General features: G+C 33.6%; 2 protein-coding genes and 1 long non-coding RNA gene across 4 annotated transcripts in view; 1 reads left to right on the top strand and 2 right to left on the bottom strand.

Moving 5' to 3' along the window:
• Positions 1-50: 50 nt before the first annotated feature.
• On the bottom strand, positions 51-15542 carry cry-dash (cryptochrome DASH). 2 transcript variants are annotated; one of them, XM_087308352.1, is made up of 15 exons: positions 15502-15542; positions 15343-15427; positions 14096-14268; positions 11537-11630; positions 11328-11458; positions 9100-9248; positions 6719-6807; positions 6562-6635; positions 5783-5872; positions 5629-5708; positions 5142-5201; positions 3924-4081; positions 3723-3842; positions 2158-2334; positions 51-510 (listed from the first exon to the last, which is right to left on the bottom strand). In XM_087308352.1, the coding sequence occupies exons 2-15, from the start codon at positions 15406-15408 to the stop codon at positions 406-408; spliced, it is 1566 nt and encodes a 521-aa protein (XP_087164478.1). In that variant the 5' UTR covers positions 15409-15427; positions 15502-15542; the 3' UTR covers positions 51-405.
• Positions 14499-22267, top strand: part of LOC100334155 (uncharacterized) — a gene marked incomplete in the record, with an annotated part of 12532 nt that continues 4763 nt past the window's right edge. Inside the window, 1 exon segment of the long non-coding RNA NR_187119.1 lies at positions 14499-14551. This is a non-coding gene — a long non-coding RNA (uncharacterized LOC100334155).
• The window catches only part of map3k22 (mitogen-activated protein kinase kinase kinase 22), a 119306-nt gene continuing 113549 nt past the window's right edge, over positions 16511-22267 (bottom strand). The window contains 1 exon segment of the mRNA NM_001423668.1: positions 16511-21630. Coding sequence (NP_001410597.1) covers positions 21402-21630 — 229 coding nt within the window. The 3' untranslated portion in view covers positions 16511-21401.

Consider the following 22267-nt stretch of genomic DNA (forward strand, 5'->3'; position numbering starts at 1 on the left):
GTATTTTCACAGTATGACCTACCATGTACATCATGTGAGAAAGGCAAAACTCCAACAAAATCCCAACGGTTTTATTTTTAGGTTGAGCATAATGAAAAATGATTATAAATGATCTTACTTCTGTACTAAACAAGGACATCTTAAGGGATACTACCACTAAAACTGTCATACTGAACTTAATGCAATACAAATAAATACATGAAAAATAGAGTAACAGTTTTTGTAAGAACAAAAAAAGAAAGCAAGTAGCCATTTCTGTATGTGTATGAAAACAGATTCAGAAAGAGCAACATAAAACCACACTGTTTTTCGATTTCCTCTTCCTCATTCAGCAATGTAAACTGTGGCCTGAGCAGATGCTGCAGTGTCACTTGAGTAAAAGTGCAATTTCACCTCATCTCCTCCTCAAAAATGTTTGTTCTTGGAGAAGTAGAAGTCAATGCCTCTGTCTTTGTGTTGTCTTGCTGTGTAAGATGAACCCTTTCTTCCTTTAGATGATGACGGGCCAGACTAAAAGAGAAAGAAATGTTTTGTTTTTTGAAATATTTTTTTATTTTGTCCATAAAAATGAATGAGCTTCACTTGTGTTGTCAAAAGTATAGATATTTTGCTTTGCATCGATACTGAAATGTCAAACTTAAAACGTCATGGCTTTTCTGCAGAATTGATACCTGCCATGCATTAATGAGTCAAAAAAATGCTAAACCGCTGTTAGACTTGCCTAAAGAATGTTCTGCATGTTTTCATCTGTAGTATTGTAGTTTTATTTACTTGAGGTTATAATTTGGTTATTTGTTTATTATTGATTGTTCATTGTCTTCAAGTGATCTCTAGTGAAATTAAAAATAAAGATTTTTAGATGTTAGTATCACTTGTTATATCTATAAGCTAGAGTGCAATGAAACAGTGATAAAATACACATTTTGAAGATATAAACCTGATACAAACATCCAAAGCTTGCAGTTGTCACTCTCACTTAAATGGATCAACAATTTTTGAACATCACTTCATACTTCAGTTTCTCATCCAATCTTGATCAATCAAATGCTCTATTATGTGACATGCCTCGCTCCCTTCAAGACGCTTCTCATTTGCTTTTTATTTGATGCGCATGAGCTCAAATTCTCTGGCTGCGTCCGAAACCGCCTACTACTCAGTAGGTACTGCATTTGAATTTAAACGTACTTCTCAGCCATTAGATAAGTACGTTCTATACAGGATAAATGTGAGACGTATGAATGAAATTAGGACGTACTACACCTGCCATTTTGTCCTGGTCACAAGACCTAAATGTGTCAGTTGCGTCACTTCACTCCCATTCATAAATTCTCTCGTGGGGCATCATGGGATAGCACAGCATGCATGGGATGCACACTTCTGAATCTCGCTGGAAGTAGTTAGTCATCCGGGTACTTCTAGCATACTGTTTTTTTAATTCTATGAATTCGGACATTCTACTCAGCTCACATACTGATTTTAGAGTACTATATAGTATGAAAGTATGCGGTTTCGGACACAACCTCTGACTGGCAGAACTGTGATGAAACAAAACGCTATTGGCTGTTTTTCAAAAAGGGAAGAGCTATTTTATGTCCCACCCTCTCTTCGTGTTTCAATTGACATTACGTCAAACATTGAATAAAAAAATTCACATTTTAAAGCACTTCACAGGACCTTTAAAATATTACATGGATTAAAACCATGAAAACAACAAATATTTTGTATCTTACTCTTATCTATTTATTATTTTTTGCTGAGCCAGTGTAATGTTTTACTATTCGAAGTATAGCAATAATGTAAAATATTAAATTTGAATTACGAAATGTAAAATGTATTAAAATACTGCATGGCATATAATGTTTTACACTGTTTCATGGTAAAAAAAAAAGATTATTATACAATTATTTTACTCCTATATTTTTTCAACAAGGCCAGTAAAAATGATGTCATGGCAAGTGAAAATCTGAACTTAAAAAGTTAATCATTTTTGAGGTTTTACCTCTGGCAAAAGACCAGACTTAAAACTTAGATGTTCATTAATATTGTAAATTGAATGAATGCTTTGGTAATATTTCCCAGTGATTTTAAAATTGGTATCAAGTATTGATATACTTAAAGATCAAGTATTGCGACAACACTACTAGTTAGTGATCTTACTGATTTGTTATTGACGTGTCGACTCCACTCGGGTGCGGTGATGATGGGACAGGGGTATGTTTGGTTGAGTGAGACCTGTGCGTGTGACAGCGCTGAGTTGCTGAGGGTCCATGGTGTGTGAACATCTCCACCTTTAATACCTCGAAGCTCAGGAACCCACTGACGGACATAGTCGCCCTTCAGAAATACATCAAATGTCAGATCTGTGCAGGAAAAGGCTTTATCATGGTGCATTAATCTCTCCTGACACTTCTGTGCACTCACGTTTAACTTCTCCTTTCTATATTTACATTTGCATTCACAGTAGAAGCAGCTCACTGAAGTGATGATAAAGAGCATTCAAAGATGCAAAATAAAGCTGTTCATTTATTGTAATCATTTTATTAATTTAAACTCTCAAATAATTAATGATAACAGATACAATTTAAATAAAAACTTGAAAAATGCATTTATTTTGTTGTTTTTATTTATTTATTTGTACAGTAGGCTGTAATTTTTAAATAATAATCTATTGATTGTCTATGCTAACCAAAACAATGATTTGATATTTAATATATATTAATATATCTTTAGAGTTTTTTTTTAATTTGAGGTTTAAATTATGTATTTTATTTAATTTCCATTACATAATTAAAATACATTGTTTAATTTAATTTTACTAAAGTCTGTAACTGTTAGGAATAAACTGCAATTTATTAATTACAATTTAAGTGGACCAAGACAATAGTTGATATGTAGAATATTTAGACAGAAGGTGAAGGTCAAGACTTATTTTATTTTAATTGTATTGTATGTATTTTAAAATATTTATTTTATTGTTACTAAATTTACACCGATTAAAACGATGTATCATTTGTCATCAATCATCTGTTTTATCATTCATTCATTTTCTTGTCGGCTTAGTCCCTTTACCAATCCGGGGTCGGCACAGCGGAATGAACCACCAACTTATTCAGCACGTTTTTTATGCAGCGGATGCCCTTCCGGCCGCAACCCATCTCTGGGAAACATCCATCCATCCATCCATCCATCCATCCATCCATCCATCCATCCATCCATCCATACTCACTCACTCACTCACACAGACACACACACACAGACATACACTACGGACAATTTAGCCTGTCCAATTCACCTGTACCGCATGTCTTTGGACTGTGGGGGAAACCGGAGCACCCGGAGGAAACCCACGCGAACTCAGGCAGAACATGCAAACTCTACACAGAAACACCAACTGAGCCGAGGTTCGAACCAGCGACCCAGGGACCTTCTTGCTGTGAGGCGACAGCACTACCTACTGCACCACTGTGTTGCCCCATCTGTTTTATAATTTGTAAAATAAGTTAATTATGTTTAATGTCTGCAGCAGTAAGCAGAAAAAAACATTCAGTGTGTTCACTAAACTATATATTTTCTCCTTGGCAAAAAAATCCAATGAATGACAACTACATAATTATTCTGTCCTAGCAAAATATGCTAGGATGAATATTTTGAATCAGAATGTATGTGTTTTTCCCTATGACATGCTATTACAATAAGAGAACTATACAAAAACTACAACTCACATTATTGTCATAATCCAGTCCTTGTTTGATCATATTAAACTTCCTGTTTTCTCTTGGGTCGTTTCCTATTCCTGCGCTGTAAAGCCAGTTTCCATAGTTGCTGCAGACGTCATGATCCACCTGAAGACAATGAAATATAATATCTCACCATATTGAAGCAAAGAGCAAAAGCATCAGTACACTTTATCAAATATAACTAACCAGCAGGTATTCAAACCATTCGGCGCCAAGTCTCCAGTCCAAGCCCAGGTCTTTGGTCAGAAAGCTGGCCACATTTTGACGTCCTCTGTTGGACATAAATCCAGTGAGCGCGAGCTCTCTCATGTTGGCATCTACAAATGGCACGCCAGTTCTTCCCTCTGCAAAACATGTGTGAAAATACTGCACTCTTAAAGAGATAGTTTACCCAAAAATTACTATTCTGTCATCATTTATTCACCCCTTGTCTTGTTCCAAACGGTTTTGAATTTTATTGTTCTGTTGAACACAAAAGAAGATATTTAAAAAAATGTTGGAAACCTGTATTTGTTTTTCATATTGTGGATGTCAATGGTTACAGGTTTCTTTTGTGTTAAAACAGAACAATAAAACTCAAACTTGTTTGGAACAAGTCAAGGGTGAGAAAATGATGGCAGAATCTTCATTCAATTCAAATCAAATCAAATATAATCAAATCAAATTAGTTATTAATTAGTGAAATTTCTGTCATCATTTTTTCACTACTTGACTTGTTTCAAACCAGTTTGAGATTTATTGTTCTGTTGAACACAAAAGAAGATATTTTAAAGAATGTTGGAACCATTCTTGGAATGGAATGTTGGAAGCTAAATTTGTTTTTCCAGCTATCAATGGTTACAGGTTTCTTCTTTTGTGATAAAACAGAACATTAAAACTCAAATTAGTTTAGAATATATCAAGGGTGAGAAAATGAAGGCAGAATTTTCATTTAATGAATAATTACTGAACTTTGCAGGTCATTTAGTCACCCTGAAACAGAAAGTCAGGGAAACCCTGAAAGTCAACGCTACTGACACTATTTGAGTCAAAAATATGTACAGTATATTCAGGCAAAATAAATATCATGGCTCCTGATGATACATACAGCAATTCAGGTAATAATGTTGTAGATAATGTTTAGTTTCTTGTACAAAAGAACCGGATCGTTTTTTTTTATATTACATTAATATATATCATCAAGAACCACTGGTATAATTGCCTGTATGTGTTTTTTGAAGTGCAAATTAGAAATCACCAAGAACCACAGTTTCAGCTTAAAGCCTACTTTTATTTTTCTGCTTTATCTTGGATGAATTTTAGAAGAAGTGAAAAAAATAGTAACATTTTGGATTAAACTATCCATTTAATTTACACAAAAATAGATTGAAATGTTTTGTTATTCACTTTATGAAATAACGTTACCTTTCCATGCATCAAACATCTTCATATCTGTCTTCCATGGCACATGCTTGTCTTGCAGACCTTCATAAGGGAAGAATTGATCATTTTGATCAGTGATTTAAACAAATCCATTTGCTGCTATATTCAAAGGTGGAAGATAGGAATGTGCTAAAAACATTTCTAATGCTACAAAAGATTCATAGAACATTTAAAAATCACTAATAATAATGCATTTAATATAGTTTCATTACCTCTGAAGGATCATGTAAAACTGAAGATGTAATGATGCTGAAAATTCAGCTTTGTCTGCAGCAACATTATTTTATTACCAAGATTCCTCTATTTTTTAATATTCTTATTTTATCATCAAATAAATAAAGTCTTGGTGACCATAAACAGCTTTTGAAGATGTGCAGAAATCTTACCGACTCAAACATTTTGGTAGTGTAAATTACAATGAAACATTTCAAACAAAGAGAATCTAAAACCAAAATATCCACAGACTCACCGTTCATATAAAAGATTCGGTTTCCGTATTTCAAAGCCACAAACTTAAAGTAATCTCTCCACAGAAGTTCAAATATCACCCTGGTGAAGACAAAGACAATAAATCTCAGACATGAGCTAATCTAATTTGAAACCTTCCTAATCCTGTTACTCACCAGTAGGTGCTTTGGTTGGCGGTTCGTTCGACTTCGTACTTTTTAATCTGCTCATAAATGTATCTGGGTGAGATGCAGCCCAATGCGAGCCTGAAGGAAAGTGATGAAAAAACTCATGAATACTGAGCAATAACACTCATTCACATCGAGAACCATAACTATAGGGATAAATATTACAATAACTGTATTAGTAGCATCCACATCAATGGACAATAATGTTTTGCTTATTATGAATAAGCCTCTGTCGCTTTAAATGCTCAAGGTCTTAAAGGGACAGTACACCCAAAAATAAAACATTAATCACAAATTACTCTCCCTCTTGTTGTTCCAAACCATTATGAGTTTCTTTTTTCTGTTGCACACTAAAGAAAATATTTTGAAGAATGTTCAAAACCAGTAACCATTGACAGCGATAGTAGGAAAAACAAATGCTATGGAAGTCAATAGCTATTAGTTTCCAACATTTTTCAAAATGACTTTTTTGTGTGTGTGTAACTAGCAGCAAATAGATGATACCAGAGTTTTTGTAATTTTAATTTAACAGTAGGATTTAATTCTGATTGGCTGTCAATGTTTTCATTCTCCATCAACTGGAGAAAGTTCAGAATGTGATTCCAGTTTTATTGTCTTTATTGGCGTATTTATAGTATAAAATTCACACTACTAAAATTTGCATACAATTAGCATGATTATCAAACTTTATCATTAGAGTTTTACACATCTTTTTTGGTGTGCACAGCATTTAGCTATGTTTTGATTATGCATTTTGAAATGCTCACCAAGGAGAAAACTTTGTGGAAAAGTCCACTCCAATCATTCCATTCCGGGTCTCTTTATAAGTTGCAACTGCATTCTGTGATAAAAGAAGAACATTAAAAGAACAATCCTCTCTCTTTGTTTTCGTCGGTATTATAAAAGAAGACTTATAAGCCTCACTGTATCCCAGAAATAATGCTTCAGTCTAGCAAGAGCCTCAGTTTCTCCACCACGGCACGGGAAGGCAGAACGACAGTCGTCCAATGGCTCTGAAACCGGAAAACGCGGTGTACTATGAGAGTTAGCTCTGGGTATTGACAGATTTCAGTTTAATTCAAATCATTTCTTATTTAAATTTATTTTAAATTAATATCAGTTAATTGGCGTTCCAGGTACAGAGCATACGACATACAACTGTCCTCAAGGAATAAAATACTTACTTAAACATATTACTTAATGGGAAAATCAGTGTAATATGTGACCCTGGACTACAAAGCCAGTCATTTTTGGAATAAATAATAAGCTTAATAAGAATAAATTGGATACTAATTAGCCGAGGTATGACTATTTCTATTTATTTTCTAATAATTTTTGCCATAAAATAAAAAATGCTGACCCATATGTTGCCAAAAATATAACAGAATGTGTAGCAGAAGACTTTTGAAAATTGTACATTTTTAAAGAGAAATTTAAGGGGGATTTCATCTTTCTACACAGTAATATCATGCAAATTTTGTGTTTTGTTAGATAATATCAGGTTTTGCATTAAGATTAAATTTAGTTGGAAACGAAACTGGAAATGCAATGCATTTTTGTTATTCGGTATTTGCAAACAAAGCAGTGTACATATACGTTTGAATTATTGGATAAAACAAAAATGATATGAAAGCTAACTTATTATGATTTAACTTTACGGTAGTATTTAGTGAAAGGCACAATGCAGATTTGTCTTAATTCAAAGCTTTAATTATTTCTTTATATGAATTGAGTTTATTCTCAATAAATGTATTTCTGATGATTATACCAGAGTTCCCACTAAGTTAAATGTGAAATATAGGAATTTCTACGACCTAGAATTAAAAAGGAAAACAGGCCGCTGTTGAGCAGTTCCTCCAGAAATTAGCAATTCTGTGATTGCTGAATATAATAAAAAAATCAAGCAAAAATCACAACATTTAGAGGATTTCCATATTTTTAATTGGTGCAGATTTCTCACAAATTGTGATTACTGAAAATTCCTTGACTTTTCAATGTCTGGACTCTGGAATGGACCTTTTAAAAATCCATGATATCCATTCAACCCTGTTATACAGCCATCTTAGAGAAAATCAGAATACAATTGATGCCTAATAATAGTGCTATATTCAGAAACTGGAAATATGACTGACTGATTCAGCTTTTCATCCTTGTGCCACTGACTGGGTCATGTTTGTATATCTATATTAGGGTTGTAACAATATACCGGTATGACGGATTACCACGATTTGAACGTGCACGATTATCATACCATGAACAATTGCATATCAACGGTTTTAACCCTTAAAGACCGAGACAGCCGCCCGCGGCTAAAAATAAGTATTGCTCTTAAATGTTTAATAACTTTTGATCCGCTGATCCGATTCATACAATTCAAAGATTGGCATAAAGAAGAGAATCTCAGCTTTCCAGTGCTGTATCACATAACATTCGCGGACTTTCAGAGGCTCCGGAATCAGTGCGGTTACGTCATCAACATTTGACAACGCTGATTTGACAAAGAAACGCTCGTCACTGTGTCTCCGGACAAATCAGACATGATACATTGATGCATTGTCCCTCCTCCATGCCCAGATTGGTTCAAACTCGCTATATCACAACCAATAAGCATAGGTTTCGCTTTTGTTTGTGGACCAAGCTTTTTGAACAACACGGAATGAGAGAAAGGCATACATTTATGCGCGGCTAAATAAAACGCAAAAAAAAAAAGTTTTGCATGAAATAATTCTCATACTAAGTACTTTTGCATGCACAGCAGCACAGAAACATGACAAAACAGTGACACAGCAAAGACGAACTGCTGCTCTTGCTGTTTTCAAAAGACGCAAATGAAGATGCAGCTGTTTGTCTGCATTGCAGACAACCATATCCATATCCATAGACAACCATATCCATGCTGGCACATAAAACCTAGGGATGTTCCATATTGAATCTAGTTTCGTTATGTAACTATTTATAGTATAGTAAATATTTATATCTATTTTTTACTGAGGATTTGCACCATGTTTATTTGGACTTTATTTGGACTTTGACACATTATTTATTATTTTCTTATTTTTATTTGTTCATTGTAAGTGGTGTTGTTTATAGTAACTAAAAATATATTATTTGGAAAAAGTCAAATTTGCTTCACTGTTCTATTATTTTGTAACATACCGTATACCGCGAAACCGTCAAACCGTGGTATTGTTTTAGACGATTATCATACCGTGAAAAATTCATACCGTTACAACCCTAATCTATATTGAGGTTTAAATATGATTTTACTACACACGTTCTGGTACAGTGATGTAGATGATCATCACCTGTCTGTCCTAGGCTGTCAAATGTAGGAATGGGACCCTCCTCCAGTCCAGAAGGGGGGGATTTCACCTGTTCTGGAGTGGAAAGCACCGGTCGCACTCGTCCCTGAGCCTCCACTGCCTTTCTGAACTGTGTGTAAACATCAGGTAACCTTTCAAACACAGAGGAAATACAAATAAATCACTGATTTTACAAACACTGATACACTCACTGGAATTACCAATCATGTCCTGAAAAAAATAAACAAAGAAAAAACAGGAAGTTACAGTAGATGTAGATTTGCTAAATTAATTCCAGTACTTTTCTGTAAAAATTCTTTGGTAAGTTTAACTTGGTTTACAAAGCTTTGCAGTTTGGATATGCTAGATTAGATGACTTCTTACAATTGGTAAAAAAATCCATTTTATTTATTATTTTACTTTTTAATATATGCTGTCACGAGTAAAGCATCATACAATTTATACTTATGTGATACTTATACTCTACAACACTGGCAAGAGCACACAAACAATGAATATATTAAAAATTGTGTAATTGGTTATAATAAATATTAGTATATTTTTTTATTATTAAACAGATATTCTGTATAATGAAAAATGGTATTTACTAATACTGCTTATATGCTTAAAAAAAAAAATCTCCTACGCATATACTCAGAAAATTTAGCAAAACAAATGAATGTCTGGAACATTTGTAGAAATTACAGAGAGTATAAAAGAAGATTTATTATTTATTTTGGGATGAGTTACTAAAAATGCAGAATTTACTTGTGTTTTAATGACAAAGTATTATGTAGGAGGCACAAACAAAAGTTCCATTATAACTGGCTTAATGTTTATTAAATTATACTCTACATTATTAAAGATAAACATAAATATGTAATTTTATGTGACAGAAGGTCTGTTTCATGCCGCTTCAAACATATATTTTTAACATTATTTTCAGGGATTCAATATTTATATATTATTGTGTATTATTGAAATTGCACAATTTGAATATTTTTAATTGTCTAAATCAGGGGTCTGAAACTCGCGGCCCGCGGGCCATTTGCGGCCCTCAGTGCAATATTTTGTGGCCCGCGCCGACCGCTGTACACTGACAGAATCAGCGGAGCGGGGAGAGAGAGCGCTCCCCGCTCCGCTGATTCTATCCGTACACAGCGGTTACTGGCATTCCCCGCCCGCCGTGTAAACAAAGGGGCGGGGATGCCGGTGACATCACCACGCACCCCGCCCCTTTGTTAGAACTCGCGCCGGCCAGAACCAAGGTAAGCTGTTCCCGCCCCTGCCTGCCACTTAGCTACCTATCTGCAGCCTGCCACCTACCTAGCTACAGCCTGCATCTTATATATATTATAGGTAGATACAGACTGGTACAGACTGATGTGACTGGAGTGGGGTGGGGGTGTTTTATTTATACATACGCCTTTTTTTTAGGTGAGGGAATGGAAGTTTTGAGTGAGTCTAGACAGGTCTAGACTTAATGATGATCATCTTCAAGCCATACTGAGGGTCTCAACTGCTTCCGCTCTAAAGCCAAATGTGGTTCAGATTTGTGAGAAGAAGCGCTGTCAAGTCTCTGGCAGCAAGGAGTAGGCAAAAGATGCCATGTTCAGAAGAACTGTTCATAATCTTCACTCAATGTTCTATTAATGTTCAGGACACTTCATGTTCAGAAGAAATAATTAAAACAGTTAATAATGACATTTGAGGACTTTTTTTTTGCGAAATCCCTTATGCGGCCCAGCCTCACCCAGACTTTGCCTCCTGCGGCCCCCAGGTAAATTGGGTTTGAGACCCCTGGTCTAAATCCTTAGTAGGGGCATAATACTGTTGCACTGGAATACATACAAAATGCTGTAACATTGTTATTAGCAAATTGTTTAAATTATAACATTATAACATTATTATTTTTTAATGGCAAAATATTACATGGAAGACACAGACATCATAACAGTTCATTTAAACATATATTATGAAAATTATTAGGTTATCTATTGTTATTTATTTTATTTATTTTTACTTGTTTATTATGGAATTAACTCAACATAAATATATTTGGTGAATAAATATATAAAATATACAATGAAATCTTGACTTGAATTCTAAATGAATAAAACTAGGTTAAAGAACTAAAACATTAATAATAATTTGTAAAAAAAATAAATAAACTAAAGTGCTAAAAAGTATATTAAAATGACAACTAAAAGAAATTGTGTATATTTTCCTACCCTCCAATGTGACTGAATGGCAGATCATCTCTGTGGTAAAGTGTGGATCCCCAGAAGGTCTGAACTCTGACTTTGTTTTGGCAGCAGATTTCTTTCAGCTTCTCCTCCACACTCTTCTCCTCTGACGCCACCTTCAGACAGCCGACAGATAGACTTACACATTCACAAATTTCCCACATTGGTGATGTCTGTTAGATCAGTAAACTCACCTCTTCATGAAACGCCACAGTAGAGACTGAACCCAGCTGCTTAATCAATTCAAAGACAACATCCTCCGGCTTTCCCTGTCTGACCAACAGTGTACTACACAACACACATGAGAGAGAGAGGGAGAGAGAGAGAGAAAGAGAGAGAGAGAGAGAGAGAGAGAGAGAGAGAGAGAGAGAGAAAGAGAGAGAAGGAGAGTTATCACCCTAAAATCAACATTTACTCATGATTTCTTTAGCTGGCCTTTTTTTTCGGTTGAACACATAAAATTAGATATTTTGAAGAAAGTTGGAAACCGGTAACCATTGACTTCTGTACAAGGAAAAAAAAAAAGCATTCTTCTTTTTCTGTTTAACAGACGATATAAACTCTTAAAGGTTTTACACATGTAGAGACAGAATTGTCAGTTTAGAAATATTCCTCTTATATAGTCTACTGGCCAGTAAGATGTTTTAAATAAATATTTTTAAAAGCTATATAATAATCATATAGTAATATACTAATCAAAAAATATGTCAATTGTAAATAAAACTATTTTGAGATGAAAACAATCAAACAGAAGCAACATTTGATGAATGGCTTAGGGAACTGGTAAATATGATCCAAATAGTGAGATTATGATTCATTCACTTATTCATTTTCTTTTCGGCTTAGTCCCTTTTTTAATCAGGGGTCACCACAGCAGAATGAAAAGCTTATCCAGCACATGTTTTACACAGCAAATGCCCTTCCAGCTGCAACCCAACACAGGGAAACACACACACACACACACACTTATTTATTTATTTCTAAAAGCTTCAATTACTTTTATACTTCTTTCTTGTTTCATGAGATAATTCTCTGTGATCTTCATTTTTCTGATTATTAGTATCACTTATTTTATTACCTTTTTCCATCCACTTCTGTGTCTTATACAGTATGTGTGGGATCTGTTGTTTGCTTTATTTATAGAGCACATTATATATATATATATATATATATATATATATATATATATATATATATATATATATTGTATTAAATATATAAATATATATAATATATAAATATATAATATATATTGTATGCTGGTCTTTTATATGCAAAATATGTATATGCAAAATATATAAAACAGATTAAAATTAATTATTTGCAATCAAAACCCAAGAAACAGAAGGTGATTTTTTTAATGAGACTTAAAAGCATCAAGGGAAGAACACGACCTAATATGTAAAAGTAGACCATTCCACAGACGGGGGCTGTGAGAGAAAAAGCCCTGTCACCTCTTGATTTCAACCGTGTTTTGGGAACAACTAGCTGAAACTTGTTTTCTGACCTGATTGGAGTAAATGGAGTATGCCAGTGAAGAAGCTCGCCAACATAAATAGGCGCCAGACCATTCAAACCTTCAAAAACACGTAGCAATAACATTATTTAATCATAAATTGGACTGAGAGCCAGTAAAGAAATGATAAAACTGGTGAGATACAAGAAAAATTTTTTGTCCCAGTCAAAATCCTAGCGGCTGCATTTTAAACCAGCTGCAGGCGTGCAATTGAAGCCTGCAAAACTCCTGAATACAAGGAGTTGCAGTAGTCCAATCTGGACAAAATCAAAACATTGATGATGGATTCCAACTCTTTAAAAGGCAGAAAAGGTTTCAACTTGGCAATGTTCCTTCACTAATAGAAACCACTTTTGACGACTGAACTTATTTGCTTGTCAAACTTTAAATCAGTGTCAAAGATAATATGCAAGACTTTCTGCATGACTGCAGACCTTAGGCTTAAGCGAACCTAATTGATTAATTGTAGATTCACAGACACTCGGAGGGTCAAACACTAGCATCTGTATCCCAAGAATACTTTTGGTTTTTCCTCCGAAGTAGTAGTACATACTCTGTTCTTCCTTTAGACTGTTTTATTTAAATTGTATATTTGACTAAAAAACTAACAAAAACATTTTAAAAATTATATTTTTTAATTATTTTATTAAAAATGATAATGTTATTTACCGATAAAAAAATTCTTACTGGATTTAATTATTCCAGAGATGGTCTTCACTGCCACATGATCATTCAGAAATCATGGTAATACAATACTTTCCTGCTTTATTATTAGTTTTTTTTCATCAAAGTTGAAAACTGTTGGCCTTTATCATATTTTATCTTATTAAAAAGAGAAGATTTTAATTAAAACAAATTCTGTTATTTCTTCATCAAAGATGCATAAAAAGTAAAAAGTATCACGGGAAAAAACATCATTGACAATTTTCATCATCGACATTTATAAAATGCTTTATTAGGTATTGAGTACCAATAATGATTGATCATAACAGTAAATCAGTTTATTATACTGATTTCTGAATAATCAAGTGACACTAAGGACACTGTGACATTGGAGCAAATTAATTACTTTATGAAACAAATGAAAATCAGTTATTTTAAAAGTAAATAATATTTCACAGAAGACTTTGCAAAACAATAAAAAGTCCTCATTCCAGACATTTGATCAGTACTGTACACAGTATATGTGTGATAGAATACAAGTATGAGTAGAGGAAGTGTTTACTGAGAGCCGTACCTGCCGTGTTTCTTCAGCAAGGCCCTCAGGTCTTTTACACTGTCTAGGAGGAAGCGCAGCCGGAAGGGGCCAGTTTTGGGGAAGTTGTAGTGATATGTGCCCTGGTAATGGCGCGGGTCGAAGCAGTACAGCGGTATTATGTGCTCTGCATTCCTCTGAGCCCAGTGAAACACCTAAATGAATGTAGGAAAACCGGTTTCTCATGTTTCTTTAAGAACTTCAACAAAACTCAACTTGTCAAAGCCAGCACAGCATTTCAGAAAGTCACTGCATATTTACACAGTCTAGTTCAGCATTTGTATTTTCTTCTAGGCAGGCCTGATAACATTGATTTCAAATATGAAATTTTAATTATTTTTTGGGGGGGGGAAATCATTCATCCATTCATTTTCTTTTCTGCTTAGTCCCTTTATTAATCCAGGGTCGCCACAGCGGAATGAACCACCAACTTATCCAGCACGTTTTTACACAGCGGATGCCCTATTAGCTGCAACCCATCTCTGGGAAGGGCAAAAATTATAAATGGTCAAAATAATAAATATTTTCTTTTGTTGTGGCTGAAAATCAGGGTTAGTAAACCAAATATTGATCGCTGAACTCTTCTAAAGTTAAAACATTAGTATTGTGTTGTCTAAAATAAAATGCACACAAACATGTCAGAAAAAAGCTACATTTGATTCATTTTTACACCAGTATATTACAGAATTAAACAAAAACCTAATCCAGATAAATATAATCATTTATTTAGCCAATAAAAATAAGCATCTTTTGTAATCAAATGTAAAGCATGATTTACATTTTAAAAAATCCATCTATTTGAACTACTTAATTTTAAGGTAATCTGATTAATATTTGTCAGTCAGATACACAATAACAAAATAAAGAACCAATAAAGCCATTGTGTTTATAAAACAACACACGGGGTTCATGTCAATGATCTTCAATGTATAATGTGACCACGCCCGTTAGTGACGATTACAGACAAACCAACCAATAAGCGCCACCATAATGTTTTACGTGGATATTATGTTTCGCAACACAAAAATAAACTTAGGAATTCCGTTTATTTCTCTTTATGTGTCCAGTTTTATGTAGTGTGTTATTAACGCTAATAGTAATACAAAGGCGTCATATAACACGTCATATAATACAATGTAATCGCGTGGTTCTGGCGCGAGAGTAGAAAAGCCTGTGCTCGCTTCTACTACAGATAAGAAAGATAGTATGTGGATGTTTGTAAGGTTTACCTCGTTATCATGCAGCCGCAGATCGTTCCTCAGCAGACAAATGACTGTACGGGAAGCGGACATCATGAGGACCGGCCTGTGAACACTGCAGAGCGGTCAGTTTACCAGGAAAGCGACTGAGTAGCACGTTTAGTAACAGGCGCGTGCTTGTGGGCTTACCAAACATGAAGACGCGCGCACGCACGTGCACTTCGCACCACGCTCAAACATAGCTATTTTCACACATTTGAAGATGATTAGGCGTGTCTCAAGAATTCTGAAGCGTCTGGTTAAAAAAAAAACATTTCGGAAACGTGATATAATAGTATACACGTTTTTTTTTTCGTTCAAATAAACAATACTTTTGACGACCAGACTGTAAAAATAGCATAGTAGCCACAAAAACATCGCACAAAACGATTTTCGAGATGTAATTATAACAAAATAATGATAATAATTATTATAATAATAAATTTCTTCTGTACAAAAATCCCATTTTAAAAAAGTAGATAAAATAATTATATATATATATATATATATATATATATATATATATATATATATATATATATATATATATATATATATATATATATGTGTGTGTGTGTGTGTTTCTTTTTTTTTTTTTTACAAAAATAGAAATTACAAAATAGTTTACACTCCAAATGAACTGTTTTCTGTTAATCATTTCATTATTATTAGGTTTGACTGTCTCAGTAAACTTACTTCATAAATATCTCTAGACTTGCTTAAACTGTCTTAACAGAAATAAATGACAAAATGTAATAAAAACTTTAGTAATTATTTATTTTACATTTTAAAATGAATTTATATTACATTTTACTGTACTAGATCAAATAATGAGACTAATCTTAGATTATGACTTTTAACAAAGAAAGCATTAAATTATTGTTAAAAAAAAATCTTTTTTACATAATTCATTTGCAGATGACACAGTATGATAATATATTTTTCTATTTGGCCAAAAGTCTCCAAATATGTATCATAAGTATGAGACTCCTTTCAAACATGGAGCAGAATATTCATCTTCATTACGTAACTGAAAAATATTTTTCACATTTTAAATAAAAATATAAATAAATAACAATTATAACAACAACAAAAGCAAATAGAATAAAATAAATAAAATATTTTTTAAAATAAACAAAAATACAACAGAAGCAAAACAGATTTTAGACAATAAATTTATTTATTCCAATGTACAAAATCACTGATAAATGTTTCCAGGCTTTGTCATGAAGGCAGCACAGAATGCTTCATTGTCAGCCCCTCAAAAACCAGCATGATCTGAAAGCAGATCTTCACAATCGTTAGAATATACTGGGACTAAGGTACTTTGAATATAATGAAACATTATGACAGCTTGATACAGCATGTATTTACAATACAATCATGTTTCAGCAAATGTCCTTGCGTGAAGGACATCAGACAACACATTCCTCCTTTATGCGTTTGTAAAACGACAGAATAAGGGCATCAGAAAAGGCACAAACTGTAACAGGGATTGCTGCTGGTGTATTTTGTCACTGTCAAACATCATACTATCAAGCTGAACATGTACACTGACACCAAATGAAAACAATATGTCTTATAAAACAACATACGTCCATTTTTGTTTTCATTTTCATGATTGCAGAACAACAAAAGTGTTTGTACATCTGAGTCCATAAAAAACAACAGGTTTAAAAAACAAAACAGAGACTCTTTCAAAAGTGACCAAATTCATAATTCAAGCATATGATTTGCTCTTTGGTTGTTTTCGACTGACCGAACAGTACGAGAATGCAAACACACCAGTTGTAGTAGTCTACTCTCAAATATTGCTTTTGACACTTTAGGGTAATTTTTATAGTAATAATACAAAACGTTTGGTATTCTCGCTCCAAACACGACTTAAAAAAAACGTATAAAAATATGCATTGACTCTCAGCGGATTATCCTATGTGTGCTTTATGCATGAGTGCAATGGGAATGTATTTACAGTGATTACCTCAGGGTAAAGAGTGCTTTCACTTAAACTTTACATTAAACATATATAGAAAGAAAGAGTGTTTATACAGTCTTCATTAGCTGAAAAAAGACACATTTCTCTCTCTCGGACCACTTTGGTGGTTGCATATGCCTTATTGTGTGTCTTTCTTATTCTGGTTAGATTCTAACCATCGAACACAGTAATCTTAACTAAACAAAATTACTCAAATGAGTATTGTACAGTACATCTATGCGTATATTTGCTCCATGAGGTGTTTGTGATTGGAGCCAGGGATGAAGAGGTACATAATCAAAATCAAATGGATTCTGGTATACAAAAAAACAACACATTTTAATAACACCATTTTGTGCCAGATTGGGAGCGTATGTGATTTGTCCAGGAGCCCCTGCTGGTTTTAAGTGCATCAGAGGTTCAGATAAAGTCAGCCCGGTGCTAATGCATGTAAACTGTGCTGATGTTTTGGCCCATCTGTGCCAGTATGTGAAGAGTCTGTACTTTAGCTGCATTCTTACTAAGTCCTACTGTTGTCTCCGTCCCAAATGACACAACTACTAGATCACTGTGTCCACACTCTGGATCAGGGTGTCCTTATTAAAGTAAGCATTTTTTTGTTTGTTTGTTTGTTTGTTTGTTTGTTTAAATGTGACTTTACTGTTGTAGATATTTGATGTAGTTTTAAAATGTCATGTGGTGTAACCATCAAGTTATGTCTACACTATTTGCCTCAATTATTTACAAATATTAATTAATATATATATGCATATCACAAATGATCAATTTTGAAATATGATTAAAGATTTGAGGTGTTAAACAGCATGACATTTAGCATATGTACTACCGGTCAAAGGTTTGGGGTCAGTAGGATTTTTAAATGTTTTAAAATAAGTTTCTCCTGCTCAACAAGGCTGCATTTATTACATCAAAAATACAGCACAAATTGTAAAATTGTGAAATGTTATTGCACTATAAAATAACTGTTCAAAAGTAGTTTATCATTCAATTTAATAATTTTATCCAGTGATTTTAAAGATGAATTTTCAGCTTCATTACTCCAGTCTTCAGTCACATAATCCTTCAGAAATCATTCTACTATTTATTATTATTATATAATAATAAATATTAGAATCTATTATTATATTATATAATAAGGCAGCAGTTATTTAAAAAATGTAATAAATATTTAATAATTTTAAAAAATGACATTTAATAAATGTTGCCTTGATTAACAGAATAATAAAAAAAAAAACTGAAAAAAAATAAAATAAAAATAGACCCCAAACCTTTTACCTAACTTTTTGACTTTTGATATCATATTTACTAATGTTACTTTTCAATTTCTGAAGAGATTCATTAAATGGTGACAGACTACAGTGATACGAGTTGGCTAACAATAGCTTTTTCAATCCATGTATTTTTGAATATTTTTCGGAAATCAAATAAAAAAAGAGGCTATTATATATTAAAATGTGCTGCACAAAGTGGGGGAATATAAAAATGCTTAACTCAGAAATATTATTAAGGTTTTGGGGGAGTCACGCCACATGACATTTCACAACCTGAAATACTTGAATGTTTTTATCTACTATTTATTATTAGTTTAAATTTCATGCCAAACAACATAATTCTTTCAAAATCGATACTTGAGGCTTTTATTATTGTGACAGAAACAAATACTGCCCGCTCTCACCGTCATTTGAAGTATCTATACCAGGGGACTAGGGTTTAGCTCCAACCCTAATCAAACACACCTGAATGAGCTAATTAAGGTCTTACTAGGTATACTTGAAACACCCAGCCAGGTGTGTTGAAGCAAGCTGGAGCTAAACCCTGCAGGGACACCGGCCCTCCAGGACCGAGATTGGTGACCCCTGATCTGTACTGTTTCACAGATTGCTATGATGCATTTACAGAGTTTCACTTTTAAAAAGATACAGTTAAAACACTGTGCATTGTAACATTATGTCTTATTAGATAAATTAACACTGCGGTAAGAATCTAATACAACACCTGATTTGACTTCATTCAATCAATGTCTACATATGTGTTTTCATGGAAGGTTATGGTACTTTCCTATGCTTTTGGTGCAAATGGGAATGTAAAAACTACATTTGCTGTCATCTCTCGTTTACCGTACACTTAAGTTACGTATCATTGTTTCAGGTCCAAATGCTCTTCTGGTGCCAAAAGCCAATAAACAAATGGTACTAATGTACACTCTCAGCAAGTTGTACATATTACATGTGGATAGATGTTTAACTAGTTATAGCCAGTTGAATATATTCAGTTAGCAAAAATAGAAGTTAGAGCAGTTGACTTGCAGCATTGGCATCCCAGGTAAAAAAAAAAAGTGCACTAAATGCACTTTATTTAAGTATACTTAGTACACTTTTCAGTAATGTACTAAAAGTGCTCTATTTTCGCACACTAATTTTGTACTTAATGTACTAAAAGATAGTATTAAGTATATGTTAAGATAAACTTAATACCATCTAAGTGTACTCAACTGTGCTATTTTGAGACACCTTGAAATTGAACTAAAATGTGCTTGTAACACTATATCTGTATTTAAAAAAATATATATTGTTACAACTAGAAATACACTTGAACCTCACTTTTAAACATGTAAATATATGTATGACTAATTTAAAGTATAATAGTAATATATTAAAAGAATATACAAATTGTAAAAAAAAAAAAGTGTGCTAAATACTGTATTAAAAGTATTTTGGGAAAATGTACTTCTACTACAATACATTACTAATAGATTTGTTATATTAACTTATTTTAAACTTAGGATTAGTATGTAAACAGTGTACTAAAAATCAACTAATGTTTAAAGCATTTAAAGCACACTTTTGAAAAACACACTAATAAAACTCTTTTGGATGTTTTTTTCTGTAGTGTACTTTATTGTAGTACACTAAAAATTTATTTAAGTATTACTGGTATTTAGTATACTTTTGTCAAGTGTACTAAAGTCCTACTGAAGTATAAAAAAACTTTTAATTAGTATATTTATAGTTTAAAACCATCAAACTTTTATTTAACACAAAAAAATAACAATGTACTGAAAATGTATTTGCGGGTATTTAAGTGTATTTTAATTGCACCCAATTATATATTTTTTTCACCTGGGATAGGCCTAATAGGCGCCAATGAACATCACTTGTCCTGCCCCCACTCCACCGAGAATAAAGCCACGATCACACTAGCATTTGAGCTTACAAAATTCTGTAGTATGACTGCTGCGAAATGGCGCAGTTTAAAACAAGATGATTAGACGTTAAAATATGGAGCAATCACTCGCTTTATCAAATTTCTGAACAAAGAGGTCATGAACTTTCGAACACAGCGACAAGCAAAACTTGTCACAAGAGCCTGCGTTTCCAGTCTGTTGCATTTGCAAGTGTATTAATGGAAGTCTATGAGGTGAAAAGTGCACTGTGATAATGTTACAGCTTGACGTTGTGTTACCACTATGACGTCTATCAGATGTTGGATTTTGGTTGCCATACCTGACGAATAAATGTCAGTACTGAATGTCAATACGACATTGGTTTAGGATGTTAGCTCGACTTCGGATTTTGGTCACTTTCCAACACAACCTAAAATCAACCAAATATCAAGGTCATTTGACGTCATTTTTGGACATCAAAATAACGACACAGACACTGGCTAGACATTGAATTTTGGTCACCTGACATCCCAATCTAAATCTAACCTAATATTAGCATCTTATGAAGTTGTGTGCCTGCTGGTAGGGTAATGTAAATCCACAGTATGACTTTAATCTTCAAATCACAAAATAGATCCATTAAGTAAACGGGAAACCCATCAATCTCAACTGAAGTGTGTCATTTGGGACAGAGCCATGAGGAACTCTGACTACCAATATGAGAAGTGCTATCATTGGTTTACCTCAGTTTTAACATGATAGTTTTGTGTGTGATTTCGTTCGTTCATATCCCCTTTGCATGGTCGTGTTTGTTCTTGGTTGGCTGGTCGGTGGGTTTCTCTGGACCCTGAAGGCAGGAGTGGTGATGGTTTTCCCTGGGCGTCTGCACGATCAGAAGCTGCCCTGGACAAACGGATGGCTGAGAAGCCCCTCGGCGGTGGGACGCCATTTCTCCTCCACAAAGATCTGCCTCAGGAAGTCTCTGCATGCGTCAGAAACTCCCTCGGGCAGGTTTGGCTTTGTCGGCTGAGTGGCGATCTTGAAAATGGCTGCCATTGCTTCATATTCAGCCCAAGGGGGCTTCTGAGTTAGCATCTCTACCACTGTGCATGCAACACTCCTGAGGAGACAGAGACAGGGACTATTAGGTTACTACGGCATTATTACAATTCAATTCTTGTGTGAACTTTGGGAAGTTGCATTAAAAAAAGCGCTGAATGACAAGGACAAAATGAGCATTCATTCTGCGCTAAATTGATCTACAAATGACAATTAATAACCCCGGAATTGCAAGTTTTAAACTAAAAATTGAGAGAAATAAATTTTAATCAGAATCATTTGAAAGCCTTTACTTAATTTGAAAGTATTTACACACAAAAAAGGATGAAATGAGACTTAATTGCAAGATTTTAACTTTCAATGTCAGAAGTGTGAAATTTTGCTTTACTTTTTTGTTCTGGAGTGAAAATAATGTTACAAAATATGAAATTATTTAACAAAAAATGTGCATGAAATACATTGTTTTTGAAACACATTTTTAGGTCCGCAACAAAAACACAAGAGATTATGTGACTGGATAGAGAATATCTGAACTAACCAACGCACCAATCACATAATGTTTTAGAAAACTGCAAAATGCATATTAGGAAATAATAAAATTGAAATGTATTGCACATTTTTGTACATGTATTATGGACATAACGCATGTTTTTGCAGATTAAACCTAAAACATGGTTTAATTACAGTATTATTGTCAG

Source organism: Danio rerio, chromosome 24, assembly GCF_052040795.2.
Source record: "Danio rerio strain M-AB ecotype USA chromosome 24, GRCz13ab, whole genome shotgun sequence".
In the NCBI taxonomy this organism is placed as follows: Eukaryota; Metazoa; Chordata; class Actinopteri; order Cypriniformes; family Danionidae; genus Danio; species Danio rerio.

Coding starts and splice junctions, on each gene's coding strand:
- cry-dash (XM_087308352.1), bottom strand. CDS start 15,408: ATGATGTCCGCTTCCCGTACAGTCATTTGTCTGCTGAGGAACGATCTG. Junction 5,202..5,628: donor CCGAATCTTTTATATGAACG/GTGAGTCTGTGG, acceptor TCCCTTATGAAG/GTCTGCAAGACAAGCATGTG. Junction 511..2,157: donor GACACGTCAATAACAAATCA/GTAAGATCACTA, acceptor TTTCTCTTTTAG/TCTGGCCCGTCATCATCTAA.